This window comes from Myiozetetes cayanensis, unplaced genomic scaffold (genome assembly GCF_022539395.1).
Source record: "Myiozetetes cayanensis isolate MyiCay16 unplaced genomic scaffold, myiCay2020 scf1, whole genome shotgun sequence".
NCBI lineage: Eukaryota > Metazoa > Chordata > Aves > Passeriformes > Tyrannidae > Myiozetetes > Myiozetetes cayanensis.
Genome location: NW_026086604.1, coordinates 7,984,047 through 8,002,351, shown reverse-complemented (window position 1 = coordinate 8,002,351; position 18,305 = coordinate 7,984,047). Strand labels below are relative to the sequence as shown.

General features: G+C 38.2%; 1 protein-coding gene across 1 annotated transcript in view; it reads right to left on the bottom strand.

Annotated features, from left to right (window-relative positions):
- ASAP1 (ArfGAP with SH3 domain, ankyrin repeat and PH domain 1) overlaps positions 1–18,305 on the bottom strand; it is a 147,942-nt gene that overhangs the window by 10,244 nt on the left and 119,393 nt on the right. Inside the window, 5 exon segments of the mRNA XM_050313880.1 lie at positions 582–640; positions 2,901–2,967; positions 5,833–5,994; positions 15,434–15,656; positions 16,999–17,106. Of these exon segments, the coding sequence (XP_050169837.1) occupies positions 582–640; positions 2,901–2,967; positions 5,833–5,994; positions 15,434–15,656; positions 16,999–17,106 (619 nt within the window).

Here is an 18,305-nt window from a genome sequence, read left to right as displayed (position 1 = left end):
CCCTGGGACAATGGTCTCAGCAAGCTTGTCACTGATAAGTGAGCATGTAGCAGTGCCTGATTCTTTCCAAAGTGGTTATCGGGACAACAACCCTGATGGCCAGAACATGGCATGGATACAGATTGCTCCAAGGGTATCAAGAAATCCGACTTGGAGATATTAGGAAGAAAAAAGACTTTACCAACAAGAGCAGTAAAAGATAGGAATGGAAGCCCAGAGAGGTTATCCATGGAAATACTCAAAATGTGACTGGAACAGCCTTGAGCAACCAGTCCTTATGGCAAAAACTTGACCCTGCTCCGTGTGGTGGACTGGACCACAAGACCTCCTGAGGTCTCTTCCAACTTCAATTAGTTCATGAATTTTTTTCTTTCCTCCATAGGTCTAACTATTTTTTTTTCAGTTTAATAAAAACCTTCCTGACCTTTCGAAATCCTCTCAGTTTTCTAAAGCTTTCATGGTTTGTAGCATTTTAGAAATAAAACTTTTGCTGAAAAGACCATATATTTAAAACAAATATCTACTCTCACCCACATTTAAAAGATAATCAGTATAAGAATAGCCACAAAGAGAACTCTTACCTTTCTGAGGTAGTTTGGGAAGAACTCTAGGGCCAAGTGCAGTCTTTGCAGTCCCAGTGCTAAATCAACAGATGTGAATTATTAGCGCTTACAACTGTTGTAATATGTACTTATTTCTCACTTTTCCCCTCTACACATCGATAATTAAAAAAACCCAAACCAAACAACCAAAATCCACATTTATTTTGTTTCTTTCATATAATCATCTTGTCTGTGGATCAATCCCGAAACTCAAAGCACTGTTAAGAATTAACTCTTTTGTGTTTTTTTTTCCTGAGAAAAAGGCATACAAACCCCACACAGCTTCAATGCTATAGAGCAGGTATATTCTACAAACTATGGTATGTGCAAAATGTACTCTGAAAATAGGTGAAGCTGAAAGACCAGCTCCATGGGCAGATCCTGAACTTTAAGGAAAATGTGTTCTTTAAAACAGTCATACTGAAGCATTCAAAATATAACCTGTCCTTTGTGTCAGTGGTTTGAAGTTTGCCAGGACTGAGCCTATGCCTTGTAGCCCACTGCACAGGTATGATACTGTATGACACACACACTGCTGCTGCAGTAGGAAACAAAGTCTCTGATACTCCAAGGAAATACTGATGACTGTGGGAAAACAACATGTTTTACTCTGTCAACCCTTGTTACACCTGTGTTAGCTATTTGGAGGGGTAAGTAACAAGACAAGCAGAACAGTTGCAAGTAGTTAATTAAATTAATAGCATAAAAATTTAAGATAGTTGCATATTGCCAAAGTTTTCCATCAATGCTTTTTTTGTAGCCCTTTTTTTTTTTTTCCCCAGAATCAACATCAGGCTGGCTCGAATTTGCAAACATGGTATGTGAGCACAAGTTTCAAGAAATTCCACCAAATTTTTTCCTTTAAAACCACACCTAGATCACTTTTATAGAAAAGAACTGTGGAAGAAAAGAAAGTAAGTTGATTTAAGGCATAAAAATCAAACAATGAATAAAAATCAGTATTAGCTTAAAATAATGACCAAAAAAAAAATAAAAACAAGAGAAAGGAAAAATATGTGAGAAAGTTGCCAGAGTATGTTCAACAGAGCAGAGTCTTCTGCATCACCAGCCTTGATTCTGGTATTACTTGTCCCTGCAGCCAACATTTCGAAATGATCATGATGAAACACTTGTAATTTCCTACCTGTTTTTTAAATGGCAAAAATATATCATGACATGAAACTGAAAGAACAGCCAAGCTCAACCTTGGTTCAAGATACCATAAAATCACAGAATATCCTGGGTTGGAAGGGACCCACAAAGATCATCGAAGTCCAGCTCCTACCTTGGCCTTTATCTAATGCCATGGAGTACAAGTACCACACTTTTACCCTTGTCTGACAAGTGTTGAGCACAGGCCCAGCATTTTGTGCTGTGGAGCATCACCACTTTTTCCCTGAATGCCCAGTGCCACCTGGATGGATTCAGCAAACATGGCAAGTCAGCTGTGCTGCCAGTAACAGCTCCCCTGCCTGTCCTGGCAAGGCAGATCACAGACTGGGGGGGGTGTCCAGAATTCTACCTGCACATCTTCTGCTGTGATCTGCTGGATGTTACACATCCCTCTCCAGTCACGGCCTGATCCCGCACACCTGTGGTCAGGCACAGTCGTGTGCCTGAGGCAGGTGTTTGTTAGAATCACCACGCTCTGAACCACAGGACTTGGGAATCACAGTGCAGACAGAGGAACAGCAAACACTAAGTGACAGGAATGTATGGCTGTCCTTACTTCTCCAGCTATTGAAAAAGACACTTGTAATGGACAGACCTGATGAACTACGAGCTAAAAGCAGTTTATGTTATTGCAGACTGTGTGGCAGCACATAAACTTGACAGACTGGAAAACAGTTAAGCTGGAAGACTGAGATGAGTTCTCTCTCTTACAGATGATGCCAGCCTGTACCCACAGTGACATTGCTGCAGCCATGGGCATAAGACCTCACACTGAAACAGATAGAATGAAATGCCAGGAGACATGAAAATAAAACTTTTGTGCTGTCTGAGGCAGCATTTCCCAGCTCAGAGAGCACTGCTGTAGGAGCAGCAGAGAGATTCGGGTACAAGTCGTTCTGTCCATCCCGCTCAAAGGATGGATTGTGTATGGACAGCAAGGAACAAAGCGTAGGAGGCTCAATGAAGCCACAGTGTTTGTCTGCTACTAAGGCATGCAGAAAACTAATGAAGAAACATAGCTAGGATTTTACGCCCTCTGAAAGGCTTTCCCCCCACCCCCCTAATTTACAAATTAGTTATGTTTATTTAAATTTTCATCTTTGCCTTCATATGTGGAGATTTTACCTTGATTGCTGAGACATCCCCTCAAACTTGTTTGCAGCCTTAGTTGAAGGTGGGCCCAAATCATTACCTGAGGTGAAAAAAAGGACAATTAAAAAACCCTAAATAATTAGGATAACTGAAATATAATCAACAGAGGGTGCAACTTAAAGCGAAACACATATTCCTCCAGGTCTCCTCTATACAACATGTCTAAAAGATCATGTAAAACTTCATTCTTCATTAATAACTTCGTAGCTGAAAAAGCAGCAGGGACCATAATAATACAACGTGACCTTTCATGTAACACATTTTAAAACAAGTCACTGGTAGCTCACATCTTCTGGCAAGGGAAGATTGAATGACATTGCTGTAGGGCATTTGTTTTGAAATAGTGTTTCAATTTTCCCTGAATAGAAGAAGATACTGCAGGCCAGTATCAGATAAATTTATCACAGATGTTTACATTTTGTGCTATGAGGCATGTCTTTTTAAAACCACCATGAATTTGATTTTATTCACAAAACATTAAATTTCTAAGGATTGGTATTTTATCCTATGTAAAGAACAGCCTTTACTGATTTAATGACTGTTTGTATATTCCCATTACCTGCATATTGACCACTGGTAATGAAAAGATCCTGGGTATACTGAATTCTGTCAAAAGGCAGCAAAATCCAAACCCAAGTGCCTGGACTCCTTCAGCAGAAGGCTTCTCTTCCATTAGCCATCACCATTCAAAGTTATAACGATATTAACTCCCATGGTTTAGTGCCTTTGCCATTCCCCCTTGCCTCTCCTATTACAGCATGTAACAATCTTAGAACCAACTTCAACAACCATTAGTAAGTTTTGTCACTGAAATAGATGTAAAGTGACATTTAATGAGCCAAGAACATAAAATGCTTCTCATACAAAAGAATGACACATTTGCCTAAATACCATTCTTAGTGCATTGAAGTCTAAATGAAACGGCAGAAAAGGCTCATGCTGAGCCTTGCTAAAAATATGTTTTTATTTAAAAGTGGGGGGAAAAAAAGCAACAAAGGTAAAACAAACAGCAAACCCTTCACATGTAGATCCTATGGATAAAGCAAGGAAAAATACCTCATGGTTGCTATGGAAATCCAAAATAACCTAAATGACATTTTTAGAACATCTTTGAATAGTAACTTAATTTGCTTAGACATAAGCTAAGGATTGCTCTGCTTGAAACTTCAATTAATGCACAGATTAGAAAACAAATGCTGAAATTTGACATAGCAAAAAATATAACAACACAGAAAAAAGCTTCTGAAAGGAAAAGCAATGAACATTTGACAATAGTCTTAAGCCAAAAACATGAAGGCAGATACAAGAAACTCTCTCTTTTATAAACACAAAATTAAAAATCCAAAAGGACTTTCAAACAAGCTTTTGTGCAGATCTCAGATAAGAAACATGGGGAGAAGAGCTCTCTCTTCCACCTTCTGAAGTTTAGCCTGCACTGAAGAGCAGCAAAGAGACAGAAAAGGCCATTTTCTTCTCCAGCTCTGCTCTGACAAGGTATTCAACTCCTACAAGCTTCTTCATCTTCGACTCCATACCTGCACCTTTCCCATATTTTCCTTTTCCTTTATCTGTTGACTAAACGTTTTAAAGAAAAGTTGGCACTAGGTTAGCATCTTATCCTACCATACCTTCATTCTAATAGTGTTACATTATATAGTATTGTAGCACATGGTACTTTAGGTGCTGTTTGGACTTAAATATTTGGGACTTTTTTCAGTTTTAGAGTCCAAGCCCTTCAAAATGTCTTTACTACCCTGAAATAGTACAAGACTATTAGACTTCAGAACACAGGAAACATCTTTTTTCCATATCCCAGACCTCTAAGAAGTAGAGAACTGAAAAGACTGACATTATTTGTATTCCTTGAGAAAAAAGTCTTTGCTCTTCATTGGACTCTATACTTTTCTTCATATTGAATCCTAGATTCAACCACACATGAATACTCCATGACTGACCACATCTACCTCAATTTTCTGGAAAAATGGTGCTTTTAGTTTAGATTATTTTTTTTTTTAGGTTAGTAATTGTGTGTTTACACTAGAACAGAGAGAGGATACTCCTAAGATATAAGTAGTGTATGGATGATGCCCTCATGTAAGCATTGGATTCCAGCTTGAAAATTTACAGATTCATTAAAATCCTGCCACCAAAACTAAAATTATAGAAAATTACATGGGCCTGAGATTTATAGCTACAGAAAGAAGCTGACTGCATAGAGCAATGTTTATTGAAAAGAGGAAGAGTCTGAGTAGTCTGGAAAATAGTGTCTAAAAAACATCTGTCAGAAAGGTATCCTGCTATAAAAGAAAAATAAATTTAAAAGTGCTGTTTCTGTGTAACTTCTGCAGATAGAAGGCTGCAAACCTATCAGTCTCTGTGTATGTACAGACAACATCACAAAAGCCAAATACATATTAAGACAACACATTCCCACCAGTGAGGTGTGAACACTTCATGGGAGGGATGTGGCACAGAGCCCTCTGGCAGCTGTGAGACCTGCACGGACTCATCGAGGTCCGTCTGCCCCAAATCTACATCGACCTGGATTAATGAGCTGGTCAGAGCAGCGTCAGGGGTGAGGAGGCAGAGGCAGAGCAGAGCAGCAGCTGAGGGGGCCGGGGTGAGGGCAGGCTGGGCAGCTAAGGCAGAGAGAGGGAAGCAGTGGAGGAGGTTGGATTGGGCCCCAGGGGAGCATGGAATATTTTCAGCTTTCTCAAGTGAGACTTGGCTGCAGCAGCCTGGGAGCCAGAGTGACAGAAGATAGAACTCTTGATTTATCTGAGCTGACGTTACATCAAGCTGAAATCATTGGAAAGCAAGCACCAGGTAAAGAGAAACCAAAGATCATGTATCATCCATCATAAAGGTTTTCCCCTGCCCTTTTGTTTTGCATTTCAAAACTCACCCCAAGGAATTGGGCCCTTATTCTGGGGTCCATGAGGTAGTGGGCTTGGTGGGTCAGAGAGGGTTCTTTTGTGTCCTGGGGGTGGGGGAGGTGGTCTCTTCTTGGAAAGAGTGGAGCTGCCACTAGAGGTTTGAGTGCTTAGAGGGAGGGTTGAAGGTGGGCCTGCAAAATAACAAACAACCTTCTTACAAATACATGTGCATAAACGTCAAAGCAGCACTGAAAAATTCACAGTCAGACCCACAGCGAAGTGCAGCAAAGGACTAAAATAAAAAGACAAGCCATGCCAAAACACTGTTTAGATTAAACGACACGTTCACCACATTTTTGACCATCTCAGCTGTGGGAATATAAGGAACTTGACAATAAAATGACATGTGTATTTATGTTTAAAAAATGCAGAATTTATCACACCAGGATTTCTAATTTTAGCCTTTTTTTTTAAAGTACTTAAAATTGAGTAATATTTAGCACATGGGATTAAAATTCCTATTAATTTATACTAGAATGAAATAGCTTTCTAGATGTTCTAGTATGTGGGGAGTTTTTTCTCTTCCAGAGCATTCCATACAAATTCTGTTAATAAACGGGGGAAGAAGAAAATAGAAATCTATCTACAAATTTTCCTTGCACTTTCAAAATATGATTGTAAGATTGAGAAGCTTTTCTGTGGCTTAAATAAATCAAATTTCTTTTTTTTTTCTGTTGCTTAAATAAATCTAATTATGTATTCTAAGAGCAATGCAAATTGCTGTACATGGTATAAAGTAAACATCAGAGAAGTCCTTTCTGAGACTGAGATTAGATATTTCATGGTAGCATTGCTTATAAGAGCCTTTGCAGTCACTCCTACCCTTAAACACTTTTATTTCCCCCTGCATTAATGTTGGCACAAGTATTATTCAACACAACGCTTGTTTCACAGGATGTGGGAACAGATACAGATTGAAAGACAAAATAACCCAGAGGAAAGACAAGAGTTTTCTCTAATCAGCTTCACCATTGACCTTCAAAAATGTCTCTAATAAGAAGCTCAAGGAATCAGGCAGAGCAGGGCACAAACACACAGTGAGGGGACAACTGCTCCAGTCAACTGCCATTACTGCCCAAAGAAATTACTTGTAACACTTATCTAAATTAGTTCTACATTAGGTTAGAACAGCTCTAAGGGGTTTGTTGTTGGGTTTGTTTTCTTTTTCCTGCTAGTTTGTTGGTTTGTTTTGCCTTTTTTTTTTTTCTTTTCTGTTTTAATCTAACCCACAACTAACACTTCACTGCAGTCATGACCTTGCAGTAAGTTTTTCATGCCAGAGGGCTTTGCCATCACAGTCTGGATAAAGGCAGAAAGTCAACATAAAAATTTAAAAGCAAAGTCTATTTATACCTGAAACTTCAACTCTATTGTCACATATTTTGTAGCACTGTAGAACCAAATAGCCTATTTTTGAAAATCTATTTTATTTGAACAGTATTTAAGACAAAACTCTTCATTCAGTTACTTGACATATACCCTACCCTGAGCACAGAACCAGAGCTGCCTCTTTAAAATATTTGTGACAGTTGACTACAGGTAAACTGAAAATTATCAAAGCTTGCACTCCTTCCCAAATTATTACATATCATAGAAGTATTTAAATCAGTGAAGAATAATATTTGTTAAAATTCCTTAGATGAAACATTAAACACTGACAAAAGAAACGTCAACAATCTATAAGCACGGGTCTCTTTGCCAGATATTTTCAGTGGCTGACCTTCCTCTTTCTTCTAAACTGCAAAGAAAAATTTAATAGAACTGCCCATAATGAGTTAATAATTCAATCTACTCTCTTCCAGATTCAAGTCTGGAAGGCCTTCTGCTGTGCAGGAGAATATGTCAACCACAAGCCCAGCAGGTATTTTGGGCCTGTCTTAATTAATTGGTTACTTTGGTAAATCAAATTATATATTTTGTGATTGTTCCTCTCAATTTGCTTCCAAGTTCACAAAACCATTAACTGGCAACAAGTCAAATGCCAGTGCAATTTAACGATTGTTCCCCAGTTTGCATCCTTACCCTTTCTCATTTTAATTTCTTCCTCGAGCTTCAGGATGCAAGATAATTTAAACTGCGCATTGCGACGTTCCTGAAAGCAAAACCAACTTTCCTCATGCCAAATTTTGACCGATGATCCCTTAAACTTCTGCAAGTTATCAATTCTTTCTTAAAGAAATACGAGCCAAGGGTTGTTCTGTAAACCATTACATAGCTCGGAGCGTATCTAGGACTGACGAGGGGGGAAAGCAATAGCCAATACCCACTGTTAACGGCGGGTATTCTTAAAGCCTGTGGCAAACAGGCAGGGCACGGCAGAGCAGCGTTTGTGTCCTGCCCTGACACGCCGCGCCGGGCAGCTCAACACGGCCGAGACGGCTCCGAGTGGGAATGTCCGACCGCCCCCTGGCGCCCGCCCGCCCGCACTGCACCCGCACGGCCACGGCGCGCCCACGCCGGGATCGCCGGGAAATGCACGGGAAGGGGATGGAGCGCTTATTGCAAAAAAAATAAAACTTCGGGCGTGAAGTATGAGTTGTGCTTCTAGTTGCCGATAAAATGAAGAAACCTTCTCTACAAAAATAAAATTTAGTAGGATTGAAAAAACCCTTAAAATGATGTTACGTGGGCATCTTTCACGTGAGTTGTACATATCCAGGCATTGCAGATGAGTTGGAAAACATCATAACTTTCAGAAGTTCACGTGGCATACAAAAGCCACAGGGAAACGGTGTTAAAGTATTAAAAATTGAGCATACTTTCAGACTCTTAGCACTTGTTCCTGTATTAAACTCACAGAAGGAATAAGTAAGAATATAGAAGTCATACATTAATGATTACATGGCTGAAATACAAAACTTACTTTCAAATAAAAAAAAATAAAGGGAAACTTCAAAACATCTTTTCAGAAAGAGGTATAAAGTCACTTCATGCTTTGACTAAAGAAAAGATGGGAAAAGTTCTTGAATCTAAATCAGTTTATGGGAACAACTGGTGAAATAATACAAAGATCTGATGATGTATGAACTGTAAGTAAAAATGTTATGAAATACAATGTATCATAGACTAACTCATGGAAAAGACCTTTAAGACCATCAAGTTGGACATTGCCAAATCCAGCACTAAACTGTGTCTCTGCTCCTGCACTTTTGGGGTTTCATTCCTGAGGAATGTCCACCCTTCCTGGACTCCTTTGCCCTTCAGGACTGTTTCTCAGGGGACTCTGACAAACAGCAGGTCCAGTGGGTGCCTTCCCTAGCTGGATCCCTCACCAGCTGTGCCAGGAAGTTCTCTTCCACACACTCCAGGAACATCCTGGACAGACAGGTAAGTTGAATTCCCCTATGAGAACAAGGGCCAACGATTGTGAGACTTCTCACAGCTGCTTATCCAATATCTTGTCTGCTGCTTCATCCTGGTTGGGTGATCTGTAACAGACTCCCACCAGAATATCTGCCTGCTGACCTCCCCCTTGATTATTACCTATAAACATTTGACTCTACTGTCACCATCATTCAGCTCAGACACTCAAAACAGTCTCTAACATACTGGGCTCCCCCACTGCCTCTCCTTCCTTGCCTGTCCCTTCTGAAGAGTTTACAGCCAACCACTGCAGCACTCCAGCTGTGTGACTCATTCCACCCTGTTTCCATGATGACAGCCATGTCACAGTTTTCCCACAGCACAACAGCTTCCAGCTCCTCCTGTATTGTCCTTGCCAAGTGCATTGGTGCAGGTGCACTTCAGTTGGGATACTGATCCCACAACCTGTCTGGGGGAAGAAGCCCTAATTCCTGTGTGACTGTTCAGAGGCATTTCTGTGCTTTGTGTCTTTGCTGCCACAAGGCTCTCCATTCCCCTTCTCCACTGGGACAGCAGACCAAAGGACCTCACTAACACACTCCCTCAAACACTGGTGTGCTGCCCCCAGAATGTCTCTAGCGTGCCTGGTTTTATCAATTTCCCTTTCAAATCTAGTTTAAATCTCTTCCAGCGAGCACTAATCACTCAGTGGCAGATACCATTGCTCCCTGGCCAGGCTGGCAGAGTTACAGTCCCTTCCTGCGTGGTATTCCACACAAACTCCCATGCAAACTGCTGCACCATGCCCTGTTCACTCTCACTGTTCATGGTGCTACACAGGAGTTTCTTTATACATGCCTGAGCTTGGCCACCTTTGCCTCTGGCCCTGCTCAGGTCCCCTCAGCTGCTGTGGCGGGAGCTGTGGGCTCCTTCCAGCTTTCCCACTACCCCGAGGTTCCCTGGTTCAGGAAACACTTCTGTGCCCCTCGTGGGACACGCCCACTGTGCACCAGAGCAGCTGCTTCAGCAACTGTATGTGTGTGTGTATACAAATATGTATATATGTATTTGTGTAAAAACAAAATCTCAAAACAATTCTTACATGACATTTTTAATTATACAAGGATAGGGTAAATATCTTTAAGCAATTAGAGCAGTTATTTTTCTAGATCAAAGATATTTTGTGATTTTTAACCAGGCAGCAATTAAGCCATCCATTTCTTCTCCTTAGACACATTAATCATGATTTCTCACATAATTGAGGTATTCACATTTCAGAAAGGACATTTTCTTAAAACAAACAAAACTAACAAAAACACAACCTTTGCCCTATTTTTTTTTTGCTTCTGTTGGACCTTCTTTTCCTCAGCAGTTGCTTTCAATACTGACTGTTGTCATATTTTATCCCTTTCTCATATCACAAGGATCAGGCTTTCATGTGTAAATAGATTAAATAATCTCAAAATTATTGTATGAAGGTGAATAACAGGATAAGGTCTGCAATTAATAGTGCATTGCCCTTCAGCGTTTGTGCAGTTAGTACAGTAATGATTAATTTGTGTACTTGTGAAACCATGCAAAGCTGTTGCCATCCAATCAAGAAATGGTGGGTTTAGAGTGTAAAAATCCCACTTATGTAATTTTTTTTTACCACTTAATGATAGAGAGGGAAGAACCAAAATTCCACTTAATGGTAGAACGGGCACTGAAAAGGAAAACAATTTATATTAAAAATAGTATTTTCATTTACAAGTGTTGTTATTATAATTTTTAAATTTCCCATGAGTGACTTTTTCCACAGGTGTTACTAAAAACCTTCTTCAGTTTGTCTTATTTCAGATCATCTGTTTTCAGTATTGAAAATAAGACCATAATAAAAGAAAAAATTATTGTGATCACTCTGCATAAGAAAGGTAAGAATAAACATTGATGCAAATTTAGCACTTGAACTACATTTTATAATTAATGCTAATAAAAGTCCTGTTTAAAAAAAAATAGACAAAACTTATTAAAGAATGTTGTATTTTGTGTTGATTCAGAAATAAAAGAGCCCATGAAAGCACCAGTGGTCAGTCAGCCTTCCATTCCTATTATATTAAAAATACAGCATTTGAGTGGGATAACTAGTATTTTTTAATCAATATGTGCAACACATTTATAAGCATATTTAAAAAACTAAGTCATTAAGTATACTTAAGTATATAATCCTGAAAGCATTCAGAAGAAACAGAAGAAACCAGATGACCTTAAAGGCTGTGATAATGGAAATGAGATTAAATACATTTGTGCTATAAATTAAAGACTTCAGTCAAAATTGGTAGTAGAGACTGTGTAATGCCTGCTATGCCAGATTATGAAACAATCCTGAAAAAAAAAAAAAAAAAGAAGGACAAAAGGATGTTTTGATGTGGTATTTCCAGTAGAAAGAACAAATTTTACTGCTGTCCCGACACTTCCAGTCACTTGTATTTCAGAAAGCTGTTTTAAACAGCAAAGGTATGGATAAGAGCTAATGTGATGAAAGGATAGCTCAAATCAGAGGAGAATGAAAATACTCTTCGATCAGATAAAGTGACATGATCTTGGTTTGTTTAGTCTAAGAAACCAGAAATGGAGACCTGTAAAGTTGCCCTCCAGGCAGTGCCTTGATATGGTCACCAATGTCTGAAAAATCACCAAAGCCAAACACAATGTTGGTACATGCACAAAGTAATTTAGTGGACTTCAGAAGATTCCTAATCCTGTTAGCAATGCAGTCAGACAACTTCTAGAAGTTACTAATAAATTCAAATAAGGTAATTTGGTTAGAAATTGAGTCTGATCTAGTGAAGGAGCAGATGATATCACAGTGTCTGCAGCAGCAGTGGAATGGAACCACAAAGGAAGAGCCTTTGGGTTTATGTCCCTCATGTTAGAGCTGAGACAGAGTGCAAAATATGCAAACTCATAGGCATTGAAGATCCAGACTTTACATCATGACACAGAATTGATCCCTGACCTGTTTGTCCAGTATGGGAGAAGTAGGCAGAACCATTAAAAATCAATTAGCTTTCAGCTAAAATGAAGGAAATCTGGCTTAGATTGCCTAACATTCCTCCAAAACTAGTTAGAAACATCACCCTCACATTGGATTTGCAATGAAGGTTGTGCAATGGGGAGAGTCACGCAACTACTTAAATATTCTTTTTTTTTTGAAAGCTTTTTGTAAAACAACAGGCAGATGACTTGCTAGATGTCTGAAGCCAGAGTGCAGGGGTGTAAGCTGAAGAGAGCAATAAAAAAAAAATAATTGGCAGAACGTTACAGACTAAAGACTTGACTGACAACATAAGTTGAATCTGGAGAAGCTTAGATAAACTATTGAAAAAGGCACACAGTGGTTGGCTCAGGCAGCTACTGCACTCATTCTATACTTTTCTGTTAGGATAAACTATATCTGTAGCAGAGACAGCAGAAAGTAAGATGTATCCACAAATGACAAATAGTTCACAGTAAAATACATGATCATTCCAGCATTTTTAGGAGTGTTTTGAAAAGTTATGAAACTGGAAAGCCTGGACATGCATTATAATGATGTATAGAGAAACTTAAAACATCTCCATATCACCTTCTCCAACAATTATTTTCAACCAGCATGTCCACTGCAAAACATGAGCAAGAGTGGTGTGCCATGTAAATTGCTTTAAACTTTCTTTCTTTCCCCAACACACGTTCACTGGATGGCTTCCTATCCCCTGTGACACCTCAGGAACACCATGGAACCTTTCTACCCAGGAACTTCACTGGCCAATGAAGCCAGCTAACAGATGGATACAGGGAGGGGGTTTTGTTTAAATATAGAACAGGTTCTGGAAAGACAGTTTTATCTGTATGTCCCTAAGGATAAAAAACCCATGAAACTTTAAAATCCTCTCTGCCTCCTTCTAGAATACAGGTCTCAGCTGTCCATTCCCTACAGACTCCAGGTGCCAGCAGAGTCCCATGGTACCTGCCAGGGCCTCACAGCAGCAGAGGGACAAAGATCAGATTACATTTGAGGACAGAAGGTAAGTCTAAATTTAATTTAATTTAAATTTAATTACAGATTCGATGCTTTTCTTACTCGTGTTATTTAGGGAACTTAGTGCAAAATGTAATACTTTTCATATAATCTTAACTCAAACATTAAAATGAACTTTTACAAAAAAAAGAAAGATTTGATAAGCAATTTTGTATGTTAAACTTTGATGTAAGGGATATACTCTATTATTGCTAATCTCGAAAGAGCAGATAAATTCTAGAGGATTATTTTTTTCCTACAGAAACAAAATTAAATCTGACTGTTTAAAAATTCAGATGTGTCATGAGTGTCTTATGGTAGTGGAAAGTCTCTGCTTCTTGTCTTTTAAACAATCTGTTTGGAAGTTGAAAAGGGGGAGATAACAAGGTGAAGCACAGTTTGTAATGAAGCAAAAGTGCATCTGTAATGATGCATCTAGAGCAACCTTTCCACACTAATGAGTTTTCCTATGCATGTTCCCCCATCCTTTTGAGTCTTCAGTTATTCCTGTAACACAGGTATGTATTTAACGTAAACTCCTAAAACTGATTAAATACTTCACAGTACTTGAATGGATACCAACTAAAAACCCAGTATCACTCACAGACTGTAGAATTTTGGCATGTTTGAAACAGAGAAGCAGAGGTACTTTACTGTAACAGCAGTTCCATTAAAACTCTGGCATTTTCCATTCTGATGAAACAGTTAATGTTACATTAGAAGGCAATACTTCTCTGTATTTCGTGATAATATATTATTTTGCTGTAACAGAAATAAGGATTTCTTTTGTGTAATCTTTGACATGAAAACATGGAAGAACTCAATGCCTCGATTCTTTCCAATTAGCTTCAGTGCTGTGTTGATTCACTTGTCTAAGAACATCCAGGAACTTGCAGGAACACCTAAGAAAAGGCCTAACATTTCTGAAACCAGAATACATACTTTGAATGAAATGTGCACATCACTATTCCCCTTCCTGCAGAAAAAGACAATTTTCTGACTAAGTCTTATGAGACCTTCACTATATAATGACAAAGAAGTAATGTTGGTTATAATGCACTGAAAGCTGACAACATACTAAGCAGTGTGTACAGACAGACACCAGACAAGATCCTTAATCACCTTCAGGAAATGAGATTCCTGATTAGTTTCCAAGTTTAGCACCTTTATGGCAAGAAAAAGTTATCCTCGGTCAGACTGAAGGAACATCTAAGACCCTACACTGTGTCTGCAATGGACAATCCATAGCAGACTGTGACACAGGGCATGTAGAAGGGATGGGGGATAGGAAGGAAAAGGTTAGAATCTTGAAATGCCAACAAGGAGGTCAACATAGTAAAGTTACAAGGAATAAACTGAGTCCCCAGTGAAACTGATATAAAGAGATGTGGATTACAAAACCTCATGTGAAAAATGCAAACCATGGCAAAACCACTTTGCCTTGTAATGGCAAACAAACCTGTTTAAAAGAGAGCCAAGGGATCCATTTGAAAGTTGCCAGTAGATGGTAAAGTTTGATGGTGGAACAGTAGTGCTTAAGCACAGCATCTGAACCATGTAAAAACAAAGACCTGATGCCAACACACTGTGTCCTGTCCCTTTTATTCTTTCACATTTCAATGAAACCATTTCTTTATCCTTTTTAAACAAAGTTAATTGCCAGTTGAGAAATGAAATTATAACAGTGCTCACAAAAGGGAGCATCAGGATAACTGCTGAAGCATTAAACTATACTGTAGCCTTGATTACAACTGAAAATTTCTCTAACAAGTCTACTGTAAAAACACAGCTTATCTGTTTCTAAATTAAACATGTAAAAAGGAGGGAATAGATGAAGGGCTTCTTTGTCCTAAAAAGTAGATCTGCACAAAATATAATACAGCAATATGTTTTGCTCCATAAATATATCTTCTAAACTTGAAGATTATAGATATCTAGGTCAAACCAACATGATCCACTAGAGCTGCATGAATAAGTCTCTTAAAATGAAACAACTTTTATTTAGAATATTAGTTCATTTTTCACCCATTCATGTGCAGGATTATAAATAAGTCCATTACTGAATATCCCCCCCTTTTTTAAGTCTAGAACATCCATTGTGCCATATTACTGCATTAATGCAACAAGAAAAACATGCTACATCTTGAAACATTGCAATGTACCTGATTAAAGGAAGGACAACTCTGGGAAAATCACTGCTTGCAAGTGTAGGTTGGAGTCAGACTTACCTTTGCCAGCATTTCTAGGAGGAAGAGGAGGAGCATCGGCAGTTGGAGAGGTGGGTGAGTCTGTGCTTGCAAAGATCTGGTTGGTAAAAGCTCCGTAGGAGAGTCTTTGCTTGTCTCTGGGAGTGCTAAATGAAGGATGAGTCAGTTTGTCTTGCGGAGAAATGCTTGAAGAGTGACAAAAACTTTGTGGTCTCGGAGATCTTTCCTTTTTTATAGGACTAGGCTGTGAATAGAAAAATAAATACATTATGCAGCTCTCTTAACACTAAATATAGCTAATATGTTTGGAAAATAATATAGTAGAACATATTCTAGTGAACATGAGCCTAATTTTTTTCTTTATTGGACAAATAAGCCCCTGTTCCTCCCCTTGACAGTAATTCAACCTGAAGGGTGCTTTCTTCTAACTGAAAATTAAGATTGTAGTGTCAACAAATCATCACGTATACAAAATTAGATTTAATCTTTAAGCAGGAGACACACACTAATAATATACTAAACAATACACCAATATAAGACTAGTAACATTTTTAGAATATAAGAGTAATTTTCAGTACATACAGCCCTTTACTCAGATCAGATGATTATCCCCAAGTATCAAGTTTATTACCCCACTGATTCCTAATAAAAAGAGACAAACACTTCTGACAGATCAGATGTATTTGGTGCCTGAACTAGCAATATATTCCATGATACAGCTCTTTTTAAATGCATATAATTGCTCTTTGAAGAAATTTCACACATCAGTTTTTGCCTGCTGTACATTAATAGCTGCATATGGAGCACGATCTGTTTCCCTGCAGCTCTGGTTCAGGCTATTATCTCCAGCACAGCATCACTCATCCTCCCAAGGCTCCCTGCACAGATGATCATTTTGTTCTCTACTGTCCTTGAGGACATGTAAATTATTTTGGTTCCTGAATCTTTCAGTCTCAAGTGTCACAGAAAATGAGAAGTTGTCCACATTTCTTTCTGCAGCTCTCACATAGAATAGGAGAGGCGTATTGGCATTTATTACAGAAACAGAGCACACAGTAATTAACTGACTTGCTTAAGTAGGACACTGAGCCTAAGTTTTCACTTATTCTAGGATAGCAATTATCCTGTGCCCTCAAGTTTTGTCTTTCCATTTCTTCTGTCTTTAAAATAGCACAGCACAGTTTGTGAAATATGGAGTTATTTATTCAACAACCAGGTTTTTAATTAATTTATGGAAAAAGTAAGTATGTAAGCTTTGGATTTCCTCCAGCTAAAATTTAACAGTCCGGAATTCAGAAGAGGATAAAATGACAACAAAGTAATCTAGATTTACTGATCTATATTATACTGTATGTCTTGTCAAAGCAAAACCTCTAAAACTCACGTACAAAATAATCAGGTTGACAGTGTATATTCAAAAAACACTTTGTCAGTCTTCAATACAGGCCTCAAAACTATTCCCCCCCCGCCAAAAAAAAAATCTATAAGAAAAAAAAGGTTAAAGCGGGTCTCTAATTCCATTTATTACCACGGATCTGAAATGGTGACAGTTGGTGTGCAAAGCCCTCCCAGTAATTCACACTTACCTTATCATCTAAGTCATCGTCACTTTCATCAATTTCTTCCTGCCGAAGATTCCATTCATACTCCACGTGGACATGTGGGTTTAGCTTTCCTGCCTTGGCTTGAGAAAGCTGAAAGAAATAAAAATTCTTGTTAAAATACTTGCTGTTATTTTGGTGTTAACGAAGTTAAGATTTCTAATGGTAAGAAATAAACTGAAATATTTAGAGGTTTAGAACTTTTCTAGATTAAAAAAACCCACACAGTTTCAAGGCAATCATACAAGCATCCTTCATTTATTTGTGGTACAGAGAAACAGCTAAAATACAAAAAGATTTTCTCAAAAATGGCAGAAATTGCCATGTTTGACAAGCATTTGAATGGATGACATCAAGGGATATGCACAAAAGTAGAATGCATCTGGAACCCTCCTTTAAAAAAAGTAAAGGCAAAACCTATTTATAAATTCTACTACATACAGCTACTGCTCCTCCAAAATCACAATCTTTGTACTCAAACCAAAATAAAAGATATTTAACCTTTATTTAAATACTTTGCCTCTCCATGGATGAGGCCAACATGTCTTAAGCACAAAAGTCCTCTACTTTGCCAGCTCAAAAAATGTATTAAAAAACTATTACTTCAATGATCAGCAAAAAACCTAAAAGAGCAGTTCATGGTTATTCTGAGGAGATAAATTCTCCATTCTAAGGCCTAGATTTTCCATCATTATTTATTCCTTCACATGCTTTGAAGTGTAGTCTACTAGTTGATTCAGGAGAGCCTTTAACCATCTTCCTGAAATAAAATATGTAATAAAGAAAGTATTTCCAATCTGTTATGTAAGTATTCATGAACCTACTTGAGTTGAAACTGAATTTAATCACACAGTGAAGACTCCAGTTATGCAACAAAAATCAGCTTTGTACATCTATCATAATGGAAACCCACAGCTATTTATCTTGTACTTTCTTATTGCTGGTAGTAAACAATATGTTCATTCATGGATTGTTTTTATTTTTTTCACTCTTAATCATATCTCATTGCCACTTTTGAAAAAAAATGCAGAAATAATTTTCCTCTTCAAAAATAAAATAAAAAAAAAAGAAAAAAAACCAGAAAAGGTATAAATGCTCTATGAGAGTTAGGTGAAATAATCAGTGAGGTATTTATGGAATTTGGGTTACAACAACTGAAACACTTAACTGCTAGATAAGATCACTGATAACATCCACTTCGTTTTGTTTGCTCTATAACACAATCAGTTGGTCCACATTAAGGGTAAATGTCACTTTACTAAAGTGATACTCTAAAGAAAAAAGCAATCCAT